General features: G+C 36.3%; 1 protein-coding gene across 1 annotated transcript in view; it reads left to right on the top strand.

The window, feature by feature from the left end:
- LOC107554394 (tumor suppressor candidate 3-like) overlaps window positions 1-13,078 on the top strand; it is an 86,869-nt gene that overhangs the window by 69,228 nt on the left and 4,563 nt on the right. Inside the window, exons 7-8 of the mRNA XM_016236883.1 lie at window positions 3,522-3,585; window positions 5,009-5,083. Coding sequence (XP_016092369.1) covers window positions 3,522-3,585; window positions 5,009-5,083 — 139 coding nt within the window. The remainder of the gene's footprint in view (window positions 1-3,521; window positions 3,586-5,008; window positions 5,084-13,078) is intronic.

Raw genomic sequence — 13,078 nt, forward strand, 5'->3', positions numbered from 1 at the left:
ATATATATATATATATATGTATATGTTTAATCCTTTCTCAGAGAGAAAATATAGTGCAAGTATGGTATTTTTTTTTAGCTTATTTTGTTTATTTCGCTAATTGAACGGATGCTAAATTCAAAATTAGTGTCATCATTTAATTGTAGTGAATTGTTCACATTTGCACGGTTTAAAACAACCTCCAAAGCCAGGATATTCATTTAACAGACAGTGCGCTTTTTAAAGTGTAGGAGTTGAATTTTTGCATGAGTCAAAAATAATGTCTTTTGAATACAAATTCACGTAGGCGGCTGTAATGACCATATTCAGTCATGTGTGCTCCTACACAAAGCACTAAATATGATGTTTGATGGTTCATTGGATGGTGACGTCAGTCTCGACTGTAAAGTAGACATCTGTGACCCCGGTGCACTATGGGTACAATGGATCTGCTCTTCAGAGCCCAGAGCAGAAGTCAACTCTGAATAAATGAACAGTGTGATGAGGAAATCTGCCCACGCAATGACACCAACACTTGTCCTCACAACTACTGATTCTCTCATTTGGTTTATTAGAGCTCTTCATTCATATCTCTGATTTTCTGTATTTAAACCTCTTTTAGTCATTCTATCAACTATGTATTTATGTGTGATCTCCGTAAGCTATTGTTTTATTGTTAGCAAGCATTAAATGAACATACAAATGGAATATTCAAATTAAAGGAATTATTCACCCAAAAATGAAAATATTCTGAAAATGTACTCACCCTCAAGCCATCCAAGATGTAGATGAGTTTGTTTCTTTATCAAAACAGATGAAATTTAGCATTACATCACCAGTGGATCAAAATGGGTGCCTTCAGAATGAGAGTCCAAACAGCTGATAAAAACATCACAATAATCCACACCACTCCAGTCCATTAATTAATGTGAAAAGTGTAAAACTGTGTTTGTAATAAATCCATTATTATGGCATTTTAACTGTAAACCAAATGGGAGTCCATAATCCATAATAACACCAGTCAAAAAGTCCATCCCCTCTTGTCTTCTCAAGTCAAAATCCAACATATTTGTTTAGAACTGCTTTGGACTGTTTTCATGCAAACAGTGCTCGATCCGTGTGTATTCTTCTCTTGATTCAGACAAGATGACTTTTTCACTGGAGAAACCAATATTATGGATAAAGAACGCAATGGATAAAAGTTAAAAACATCTTAATGATGAATATGTTTATTACAAATGCACATCTTTTTGCTTTACAATACGTTAATTGATGGGTTTGTATCTTGTAGATTATTGTGGTGTTTTTATCAGCTGTTTGATGATTACTTGATGATTCTGATGGCACCCATTCAGTAAAGAGAATCCACTGGTGAACAAGTGATGTAATGCTAAATTTCTCTAAATTGGTTTTCTAATGAAGAAACAAACTCATCTACATCTTGGATGGACTGGGGGTGAGTACATTTTCAGCTAATTTTCTTTACTGTTCAGAACTATTCCTTTAAGGCTGTCAATTGATAACATTTTAAAAATATATTTAAATATATAAAATATACATTATAAAAATGATCATTATAAAGTGTTAGACAGCCTTAAATTAATTGTAATTGATTTATTAATAAGTAGATTTACAGTTGTAAATGTGGCCTAGTATTCCAGCTTGCGTTATTTCCTGTTCCTGTTTTCCTTTTTTCTTATCGTTTTGTCACCTGCCTTATCAAATGGAAAAAAATTAAATGAAGAAATAAATCAATCAAAATTCTAATGACTTCTAGACAAAAAAGTTACCAAATAAATAAGTAAAAATACTTTGCGGTTGCTTTCAAAAGTAGCAAATGACTGTTTTAAGTTGCATATGCCCAATTCAGATGCAGTACTCCAGTAGAATAATACAGTTGTGTCTTTCTGTGTTAGTGCTGAAAGTGCTTCTAAATGCTGGTTTCTTTCATATGAAAATATTCAGCGCTATGGCTGTGTTTAAATGTTAGCAGATGCGTTAACCCAGAGGCGACAGGTGACATGACAGTGATAAATGCACTGGCCTATTTGCTCATATCTTCTTCTTAATGGCTCCCTCCGCACAATCCCCCCATATCTTTATGTTTTTCTGTCTCTACATGATATGCTGCAAGTAACAACAGCCGCTTTTGGCAGTGTTTAGTTCCTCAATACTTTATTGCTGCGTTCAAGTCGACTATTGACATTTTTTTTTTATTTAGTGTCACACTGAGCATAAAAAAGCATTCAATATTTTGTCTTCTGTTGTGATTTCTTCTCAAATCCATCATATCAAATGTTTCTGTCAGATATATTTTTATCAAAACCATAGAATGTCTTCAGGCTTCATTCAAAGTAATGAAATTCAGTGACATTTCAGTGACGGTATCTAGGTGGTCCCTATATCTAGATAGGATTTTATGATAATAAAAAATCCCCTGAATAAGATAGCGTACATTGTTCTTAAAGAATGTGTTCATATCACCTTGAAATTCGTTTTTCCGGCTGTGAGTTAATCTAATGCATTATCATTTTCATAACACTTCTTTATACCTTCTGTTTAAATATGTAACCTTAATAGAAGGATTGAATACACTGTGTTTGTGAAGTTTTGATTTCTGAAGCTTTAGATTTTATAAGATGAAAGAATGCTTCACCCTCAAGTTATTTCACACTCTGTGATCTTTTTTTTTCTTTCCCATCGTACATAGATGTATTCAGACTTAAATTTCAGTTTGTTCTTCACACAAATATATAATATTATTGTATAATACTGCCAGTGCGTTATTTAATTTTGATGGAAAAGAGCAGCGTGGACATTGTGTGAAATTACTCCTTTTGTGTTTCATGGAAACAAAGAAAATTCCATAGAGTTTGGAATGACTCGAGGGTGATGATGATGATGATGAAGCAATTAGTTCACCCAATTTTTGGACTTTCTTTAAAGCAATTCTCTGGCAGATTTCATCTGTCAGACTATGGAGTTTGAGAAGTTTTAGAAAGTTGTCAAGGCTTTTCATTGAAGCTGCATCCACTCCACACTGTTCCTGCACATTTATCCAGCACAGATGAATGAAGGTCCTGTTTGCACTAGATCTAGAGTGGGTTTTCTCCAGAGAGCAAGTGAGTCATTATGACTTGACGTGTTCGAGTGCCTCAGCGCTCTTTTCATTGACTCACTGAAGGTCCTGTCACTTACTCTCAGGTTTTCTTTTGATTTTATTCTAGATTATCCCCTCATCTTTCCATGCATCTGCTTTGACCTTATGGATTTTTTCCTTGTCTTTGGCTGTTTTCTGTCTGACCTTTTTCTTTTTTAAGAATCATGAATCATGATGTGTGTGGTGGGGGGGTGGGGGTGTGTGTGTGTGTGTGTGTGTGTGTGTGTGTGTGGTTTGTGTTCATGCCATTTCAGTATGATAAATACAATAAAGCATTGCTTATCATAGTGCCGTAGTATACAGTGATACAGCTGTGTGAAAGGAGAGCTTGAAAGGTCTATTGTCTGCTTGTTTGTCATCTAATTTTTTTCTGTCTTTTCAGAGTTATATCCACGGCAGCAGTCAAGCTCAGTTTGTGGCTGAATCTCACATTATTCTTCTGTTGAATATCCTTTCACATAAAGCCTCTCCCTGCACAATGGACCTGTCACATTGTTCTGTTAACGAAGTGAACCATAATAACCCACTGACTTCATACAGATCTGTTTATTATTCTGGTAATGTTTTAAAATCTAGGATGTGTCACTGTAAATGTATGTACATTTCCATAGCATTTTCCAGTAGGCAAAGGTTTGTTCTCATGTTTATTGTCTCTGTAATTAAATATGATTTAAAAAGTTTTAATGTTAATCTTGTCAGCACAGTTGCTGCTAAAATATTTTAGTTGACAAAAGTTTTATTTAATGAACAAAAATGAAAACAATTAAAAAAAAATGAACATCACCATTATTATGTATGCATACTGCTGACAAATACATAAGACAATAATAGTGTTCAAGTGTTTGGAGATTTTTATTTATCTATTTATTTATTTTTAAATAAAGAAAAAAAGGGAAATAAAAGATTATTCCATAAGGACGCATTAATCAAAGATGACAGGTAAAGACATGTATAACATCACGGAAAATTTCTATTTCAAACAAATTCTGTTCTTTTTAACTTTAGATTCATGAAAAAAGCATGAAAAAAGCATCACTGTTTTCACAAAAAAATGTATTGTAATAATAATAATAATAGATTAAATTTTAAATCTATTAAAATAGAAAACAGTTTAAATTGTAATAATGTTTTATAATATTACTGTTTTACTTTTATTTTTTAAATAAATGCAGCCTTAATGAGCATGAGAATTCTTTCAAAAGCATTTTTAAAACATTTTATGACACCTACTTTTGAATTTGTTTCAATATATTTTTTGTCGAAAAATCAGATGTCAGAATTTTTTTTTTTTGGCCATGTCTACTCTGTGGTTGTCAGAATCGATCAGGGTGCTCCTGTATGAAATGTTCTTACACATTTCTGTGTTTATCCTTTTAGAAACTCTCAAAAATTCTGTGCACACACTCGCTGTCCTGGCCATGTTGGGAATGTCCTCCAGAGTCTCGTTCTCTGTGTGAACTTCCCCTGTAAATACATGGGTTTGTTGACTGTGCCTGATGGGTACAGAGTGAGCAGGCAGACAGAGACCCTCTGCTACCGTCTGGCTCGGCTGCTGGATGAGAGGGGAGCTTCTGGCTGCTGGCAGCAGAACACCTCGTGTTTGTCTGTCTTCCTCTCGTCGACACCTAGCTTTCCCCCCAGGCTAGAGGAGACCTCCCAGCTGAGTGAAGTGTGCTCAGAGTTGAAGAGTCTTGTTTCCATTGTGTTCACAGTAATTGAAATTTCCAGGTGTGCTACAGCTATGTTTTGCCAGCCCGATCAGTAATTTTACAGGTACTCTGTAAGCATTGTATCAGGTCCTGTGTGTTTATTGTGGATTATGGATAATCCACATCCATGGCAGAAGTCATTCCTTGACTCCCGTCTCAGATGCAGCCATCACCATGGGAATGGTCCTTCTGAATGAAGCCGCCACTTCTAAGGGAGACGTGGGCAAACGAAGGAGTAAGTTTCTCATATTTGTATTTCTTTCTCTCATAATATTATTGTTCATAGTTACAGAATGTTAGGGTTTTTACAAAAATCTCATTATTGTTCATAGTTACAGTATGTTAGGGTTTTTACAAAAATCGTAACCTTTAATAATGAAGCTCAGAATACATGTATATCTAATTGAAGGATGGCCATAACTTGCTACCACAATGTTTTAAAGACTACTGTAATCTATTTGTACTTCACTTATACCACATGTAATTATTGTTTATTCAAATTCTCATGAGATCACGTTGACCACACTGAACAATTTTGCTTCTAATAAAGTTGTTTAGTGTACTTGGTTTACCATGGAGACAACAGTGTCAGTAAAGAGCTTACTTGAAAAGAAATGAGACGTTTGTTGTGTAAAGAAAACAAAAAGATATCAAGATAAATATCACTGACCAGAATATATTTGTTGTGTGTAGTAGTCGACCGATATATCGCCAAGACCGATATATCGGCCGATATTTGGCATTTTTCAAATATCGGCATTAGCCGATAAGTTTTTCTGTTTGGCCGATGCGCTCGAGGCAGGACGTTTTTGACAGCGTAGCTGACTTTTATTTTGACGGCGCTGAGAACGGCAGCGCCTGCTCACGCAGTGTTCACATTCTCCTTGTTCGCTGTCGTCGTTAATAGTTCTGTCTAATACGGACAGAAATCTGTCTAATAATCAGATAGAATTATTAAACAAAGGAATTCATATGTATACAAAAAAAGTATTATAATGATTGCTTTTATATTATTAGTAATAGAAAGGCAAACACTATAATACTTTCTCGTTTGCAGTCAGCATTCAGCAAATACGCATTTATATAATTTAAACAAATCGTTGAATGACTAATGAACATCTAATTTCAAAAACCCTGCAAACTTAGTCAAATCCAGCTGTGAGATCTTGTGAAGTGTGCATTTATCCTGCATGATCGCGTGTTCTCTGTGTGACAGTCGGTCTGTGCGAATTGAACGTGGACAGGAGGACAGTTCAGTTTCACTGGAGACGCGCGATCGACAAATTTTAAACTCATGATTTTAAATTATGCTGCGCTTCATGCTTTTGCCCAATGTCATATTCATGTCATTTTCACTGTGTGCTGTATGTAAAATGAGTGTTACCTTGGCTTTATTTGAAAAAATATGATTCCCAATGCACACAAACTTCCCAGATTACAGAGTGCTCTGTTGGTTACAGTGTTTACTTTTTAATATTTTTATTAAATATTTATTTATTTGTGAAAAATACTTTGTCATTTCAAAGTATAAGTATGTTTATTTTACACATTAATTTTTTTTATCGATTTTCAAATGATTTCAAATTTCTTAAATATTAATTAAAATAAATAAAATTATATCGGCCATCGGCCACCCTGCTTTCCAAGATATCGGCATCGGCTGTCAAAAAAACAATATCGGTCGACCACTAGTTGTGTGTTATTTCGTAGGATTACATTTTTTGTCACTTTAAATTATGCTAAAATCTTACAACAAGTGTGAAATTAGCAAGATAAAAGGAGTGAGCCAATTTATTCCAAAAATGTATTTCCACTACTATCATTTTCCACCACAGAATATAATCTGAGGTCTGGTAAAAATGACACTGAAGTGTTGGACATCAAATAAACTAGTGAGAGTGTGAGCAGTGTTTTAGAGAGTTTGATTTCTTTAAAGTGCACAGTCCAATAAACACCCAGTAAATGGCCTGCCATCCACCCACAAGCTTAGCATCTTGGCTTTGAGTCTTCCAAGGGCAAGCATCACTTGCACAGCGTATAAAAGTCCACTTTCTCTTTATGATTTGGTCAGAAAGAGCATTCTCAGTATGTTAGAAAAATAGTCAATTAGATGTAAGCTTTGCTTTCAGAGTCATAAAATCATCAAAAGCAGCATACTTTTCCTTTGCATATTGATATTGTGTTTGTTTTTTATTGTGTTGTGCTTTAAAGTATGTGTTTGGCTGCTGATAACTGTGAGGATGAGTGTGCGTCTTGCATACAGCATGTGTGTGTGGCCTGGTATCACCTCCAGCTTGAATCTCTGTCCTACTTACAAGTTTGCGTTACATGACTGTCTTATTTTCCTCTGAGCTTCTCACATCCAACTCGTTCTCATTCCCCCTCTCGAAGTGCTTCCCATAAAGACAACCATCGCTTCCAGTCTCTGATAGACGAATAGCTTTCCATGTATTATCACTGCATTAGCTGTGGAGACCACTTAATGTGATGGCCTTCATCCCACCTCCAAAGAGTCATCCCCAGCTTTGATATGCTAATGGAATAAATTATGGGTAATATGTAAATGCTGAGTTATGTAAATGAGGAGTTATTTTTGGCTTGTTTTCAAACTCACCTCCATGACAAATAAGGCGAGTGCTTTTTGATTCTGATTTTTGACCGCTCCGAAAAAGATGCAAGCTCTTTATGCAATACGCTGGGAGACAAATGCTTGTAATTACTGTATATGTGTGTCAGCATAAGTGTATAATTGTGGTAATTGCAATTTGTGTTTGTGTGGGTGATCGTCTGTAAGGCAGGAGTTTCAGCAGTCATGAATATAGCTACATTTAAATGTGGTGCACACACGTTGTTTTTAACCCTACTTTTGCTATTAACTCCTGCTAAATACCACTCAAATACACAAACCAGTTTTAATTGAGGTGGAAATTGATGTAATGCTGATTTTTATTTATTGTGTTTGGTGAAAAGAATTACCTATTTGAACCAATGCAAATAGTGAATATAATTAATTATACATTTATGTGTATTCTTCTTATGAAACAATACTAACCGCATGTTTTTTTCGCCAGCCACCATACAAATGTACTTTACTGAAAGTTTGTACACTTAAAAAACAGTGTAGGATTGCTGGTAAATTTCACAAATTATTGCAACAAAACAGCAAGTAACATTGAATTAAAGGTAAAATTTAATTACAATTTTAAAGTAGACAGACTGAAATAGTATTTTCTTGTAAAACATACTCCAATAGTCTTTTTTTATTTACAAACATTTGATTTTATTTATTTGTATTTATTTTTTTATTTTATTAACCATTAAATTAATATTTAAATTAATGTTAACCGTTCATTTAATATTTGATAGTTTGTAATTTTATAATTTAATATGTTCAGAATTGCGAATAGTCTTTTTTTTTTGCATTTATCTGAATTTTATTAATTGTGACCTTTTATTTTTAATATAAATCCTGCTGATTCATATCCGTCAACTTTGAAATATGTATATTTTGATAGAGTTACTTATACTGAAACAAATAGTTCTGAATCAAATCATTCTGAATATGCAAAAAAAAAAAATCAATTCAATTATAAATCTTGCCGATTCTTATGTCAATCTTGAAATATAACGTTTAAATCATTAAATATGTTGACATAATCAAATTAAAATAAACCGAACTAATTGCAGTTTGTTACATTAGTGTGTAATATTCAAAACATACATATGAATCGTGAATCAGTTTGACTGGCAACCCAAAAATTTGCAACCCTAGTAATCTATAGCCATCTTTATACCAAAGATGTCACATTATGTGATTCTCATGCATTAGCAATGCTTAAAGCAGATCTGATGTGGCATTTTATTTACACCGAACCAAAGGCTAAATCCTGCAGTAAGCTCTGGTATTTCCTCCAGGAAATGCAAATCTAGGGTTTCACAGTAAAATATTTTTGTATATAAGATTAGACTTAATCTAGACAGGTGGATGTTTTAAAATGATTCATATCCTTCATAAAGCACACATTAGCGGGTGGTTTAGCGACACGCACCTTCTTGACTTCCTCTCTCCAGAGGTTGTGTCTCACATTTTCCCCAATGCCACCCAAATTTGCTGTGGCCATCATCTGCCACGCCAGGGCCGTGGCATGGGGGTCAGAGGTCATGTTAGCACAGTGGATAATTAAACCGGCGCTGGCACCTCGTCTGCCCAGCACTGGGCTTTTCCTACACCTGTCACTGTTAATTGACCATTATGCATATATGAATCTACATTATTATAATCTCATCGGTCAGTCTCAGAAATGTCATTTTATGGAGAAAGGGACTGAAGGATGAATAGATTATACGTAGAGAGAGGGGGACGAAAGGAGAGTTGCGTGCCCATCTCGAAGCACTTCCCTTGAGGTGTGAGAGGAGGAGGAGGAAGACCCTGCAGCTGAAGCAGATGTTTGCTCTGTAGGCACTGCTGGGTGACCCTCTGTCAGCCACTGGAGGTACATGCGACGGGCACACAGACTAATTTATGTGATGGGGTTAGAGTAATAAGTTCTGACTGATGAGATACGTACGTGCGTGTGTGCGTGTGTGTGTGTGTTATGCATATACTAGGGGTGGGCACTATACCGGTATGAAAGTGACTACCGGTATTATGTTGTTCCATGATATGGATTTTGCTATACCGTTATATATTCATGAATTCAAATTTTGCATTTATATTGTTTTGTTCAATTTGGTACGCTTCGCAAATTTTAACACAAATGGCGATAAAGAGTCGAGGCTGAACGTTTTTGTCCTGTGTGCAACGCCGTACTACACAGGCATTAGTAATCAAACACACAGAGCATTGTAACAGACCAAATTAATAGAGCGCAAATCGCCTACTCCAGTGGTTCCCAAACTAGTGGGCGTGGCAAGGCTGAGGGATCGTGTACAGTCTGCAGATTATTTTGCAAAAGAAACCTCTGCAGGGTGATAAAGGCTATACTCCGTAATTTTCCCGCTTATGCGGCCACTTGCCTGATAAGTAAATAATTGAACGCAAAATATTAATTTGACGTTTTAGTTACCTCGACATGACTCGCAGTACCCACTTGAGCGCTCCGTTATCATTTGTAGCAGTTGTGGTTGTATCAATAACAAACCACTAGATGGCGCGATTGAAGAATCAGAGTTGTATTGCAAGTAGCCATGTAGAAATATAAATGAATGATGCATGGTTCTGCTCTAAGCATGAAAGTTACAAGTTTGTGAAAGGACTTCCAGTGCTAGGTAAACATAAAGCAGATTATGAATATACTTAAGATTCACAAATACCAAAACAACGTGTCTACACCAGACGCGAGCGGCGCGATTTGACAAAAGCAAATAGAACCCAGAGATGTTCTCTACTCTGGATGCGGCGCGACACGTCAAATCCATGACACTAAACTGATGCCCTGTTCTATTTCTGACGAACTCCAGCGCTCTGACACGAATAACAATTTCAAATATTCATAAGAGAATCGTGAAAAAATAGTTTCCTCAAAAATATTAAGCAACACAAACGTTTACAACATTGATAATAATCAGAAATAGTTACTGAGCAGCAAATCAGCATATTAGAATGATTTCTGAAGGATCATGTGACACTGAAGACTGGAGAAATTCAGCTTTGATCACAAGAATACAGTAGCCTATATGTTAAAATAGATCATTTAAATTGACAATATTTTACAATGCCTATGATTGTGCATTCTGCTCACAGTATATCGGTGGAGCATACCAACTATACAAAATGTGGGGGGGGAACCTAAACTGAACCATTCACAACATATACTACAAGCAGGGTAGGGGTTGAACGACTGATTTTTTAAAGTCGACTTTTATGTAATGAAAGTCGAGTCGAAGTCGACTAGTCGCCGAGGACATCATTAATGAACAAATAAGTCTGGAGCTGTGATAAACACCTTGTGCACAGCTATGGCATATGACACCGCGCTGCCCACGTGGCCATTGCTCCTATAACAGCTAATTTTTAACAGTTCTTTTGTCTTTGAGTCGTTATGTTTCTCACAGGTTTCTGCTTGTTCTAAATCAGATACAGATAAAGTAGCACAGTAAAGATTACATTCATATGAATGCATTAGTGAGAGCGATTGCGTGTGTGAATTAATTCTACCTGGCAGCGTCTCTCTACTATTAGTGAAGCTGTGGGATTTAGTTATTAAGAAATATATGCTTGAACTTTTCAGTTTCAAAGCTATTTTATTGAGAAATCACAGAACAGTGTTGACAATACATTTCCGCGCTAAATTATTCTGTGCGCACGCGATCTGCGTGTGATGTACGAGTTACGGTCTGTAATGTGTGTGCTACAGTGCAGCAGCGCATTAGATTAGAACGGCGATTAACTTGCCTACCATGTACAATAAGCGGTTTAAAACGTGCATTCTCCCGTTCAATTTCGAGCATCCAGTAATATAATCTCACATGTCTTGTGGAGCGCTTTCAGAGTATGCATTTATTTGTCATTTTAACTGTTTGGAAACGGAGCGTAAATGTGGAAGTCCTTCAAAGATTTCTTATCCTGTTGCGCCACCTATAGGGCCAGCGACTAGTCGACGTCAAGCTTAAAGCGTCATGGCAGAGCATTGAAGTTGATTAGTCGGTGCAACCCCTAAGCAGCAAATCAGCATATTAGAATGATTTCTGAAGGATCATGTGACACTGAAGACTGGAGAAATTCAGCTTTGATCACAAGAATACAGTAGCCTATATGTTAAAATAGATCATTTAAATTGACAATATTTTACAATGCCTATGATTGTGCATTCTGCTCACAGTATATCGGTGGAGCATACCAACTATACAAAATGTGGGGGGGGAACCTAAACTGAACCATTCACAACATATACTACAAGCAGGGTAGGGGTTGAACGACTGATTTTTTAAAGTCGACTTTTATGTAATGAAAGTCGAGTCGAAGTCGACTAGTCGCCGAGGACATCATTAATGAACAAATAAGTCTGGAGCTGTGATAAACACCTTGTGCACAGCTATGGCATATGACACCGCGCTGCCCACGTGGCCATTGCTCCTATAACAGCTAATTTTTAACAGTTCTTTTGTCTTTGAGTCGTTATGTTTCTCACAGGTTTCTGCTTGTTCTAAATCAGATACAGATAAAGTAGCACAGTAAAGATTACATTCATATGAATGCATTAGTGAGAGCGATTGCGTGTGTGAATTAATTCTACCTGGCAGCGTCTCTCTACTATTAGTGAAGCTGTGGGATTTAGTTATTAAGAAATATATGCTTGAACTTTTCAGTTTCAAAGCTATTTTATTGAGAAATCACAGAACAGTGTTGACAATACATTTCCGCGCTAAATTATTCTGTGCGCACGCGATCTGCGTGTGATGTACGAGTTACTGTCTGTAATGTGTGTGCTACAGTGCAGCAGCGCATTAGATTAGAACGGCGATTAACTTGCCTACCATGTACAATAAGCGGTTTAAAACGTGCATTCTCCCGTTCAATTTCGAGCATCCAGTAATATAATCTCACATGTCTTGTGGAGCGCTTTCAGAGTATGCATTTATTTGTCATTTTAACTGTTTGGAAACGGAGCGTAAATGTGGAAGTCCTTCAAAGATTTCTTATCCTGTTGCGCCACCTATAGGGCCAGCGACTAGTCGACGTCAAGCTTAAAGCGTCATGGCAGAGCATTGAAGTTGATTAGTCGGTGCAACCCCTAAAGCAGGGTGGCACTGAAAATGAGTGTGCGAATTTGTTTACAGAATGCTGTTGTCACTGCTGCCAACTCCCATATACAAATAATTATTCAAAAAATATAATTTACCTGCAGCCAGTAGGCCCCTCCCAAGTGTAGGCCCCTGGGCTTCAGCCCGTTGAAGCCTGTGCATTAATGCGCCCCTCTTCGGGTTTACAGACAGTTTAGAGGGAATAGCCCATTATACAGCATTAACACATTTGTAAAGAAAGCAGATGGAGTATCTTATTAGGCTCATAAAAGTTATCATAAAAATTATATTTAATGCATAGCCAAAGGCAAACTATTGTATGCTGCGCCATTAGGAAGAAAATAAAACCCTCACTAGTAAAAACTAGAGCAAAAGCTAGCGAAGAGTGACAGTCTCAATGTTCTGCAACACAAATGTTATGAATGATTAGTCCGGGAAGCAGTGTGTACTTAAAGTGTAAAAACAAGGTAAAAGGATGTGCTTTAAA

This window comes from Sinocyclocheilus grahami, unplaced genomic scaffold (assembly GCF_001515645.1).
Source record: "Sinocyclocheilus grahami isolate Dianchi unplaced genomic scaffold, SAMN03320097.WGS_v1.1 scaffold500.1, whole genome shotgun sequence".
NCBI classification, from domain to species: domain Eukaryota; kingdom Metazoa; phylum Chordata; class Actinopteri; order Cypriniformes; family Cyprinidae; genus Sinocyclocheilus; species Sinocyclocheilus grahami.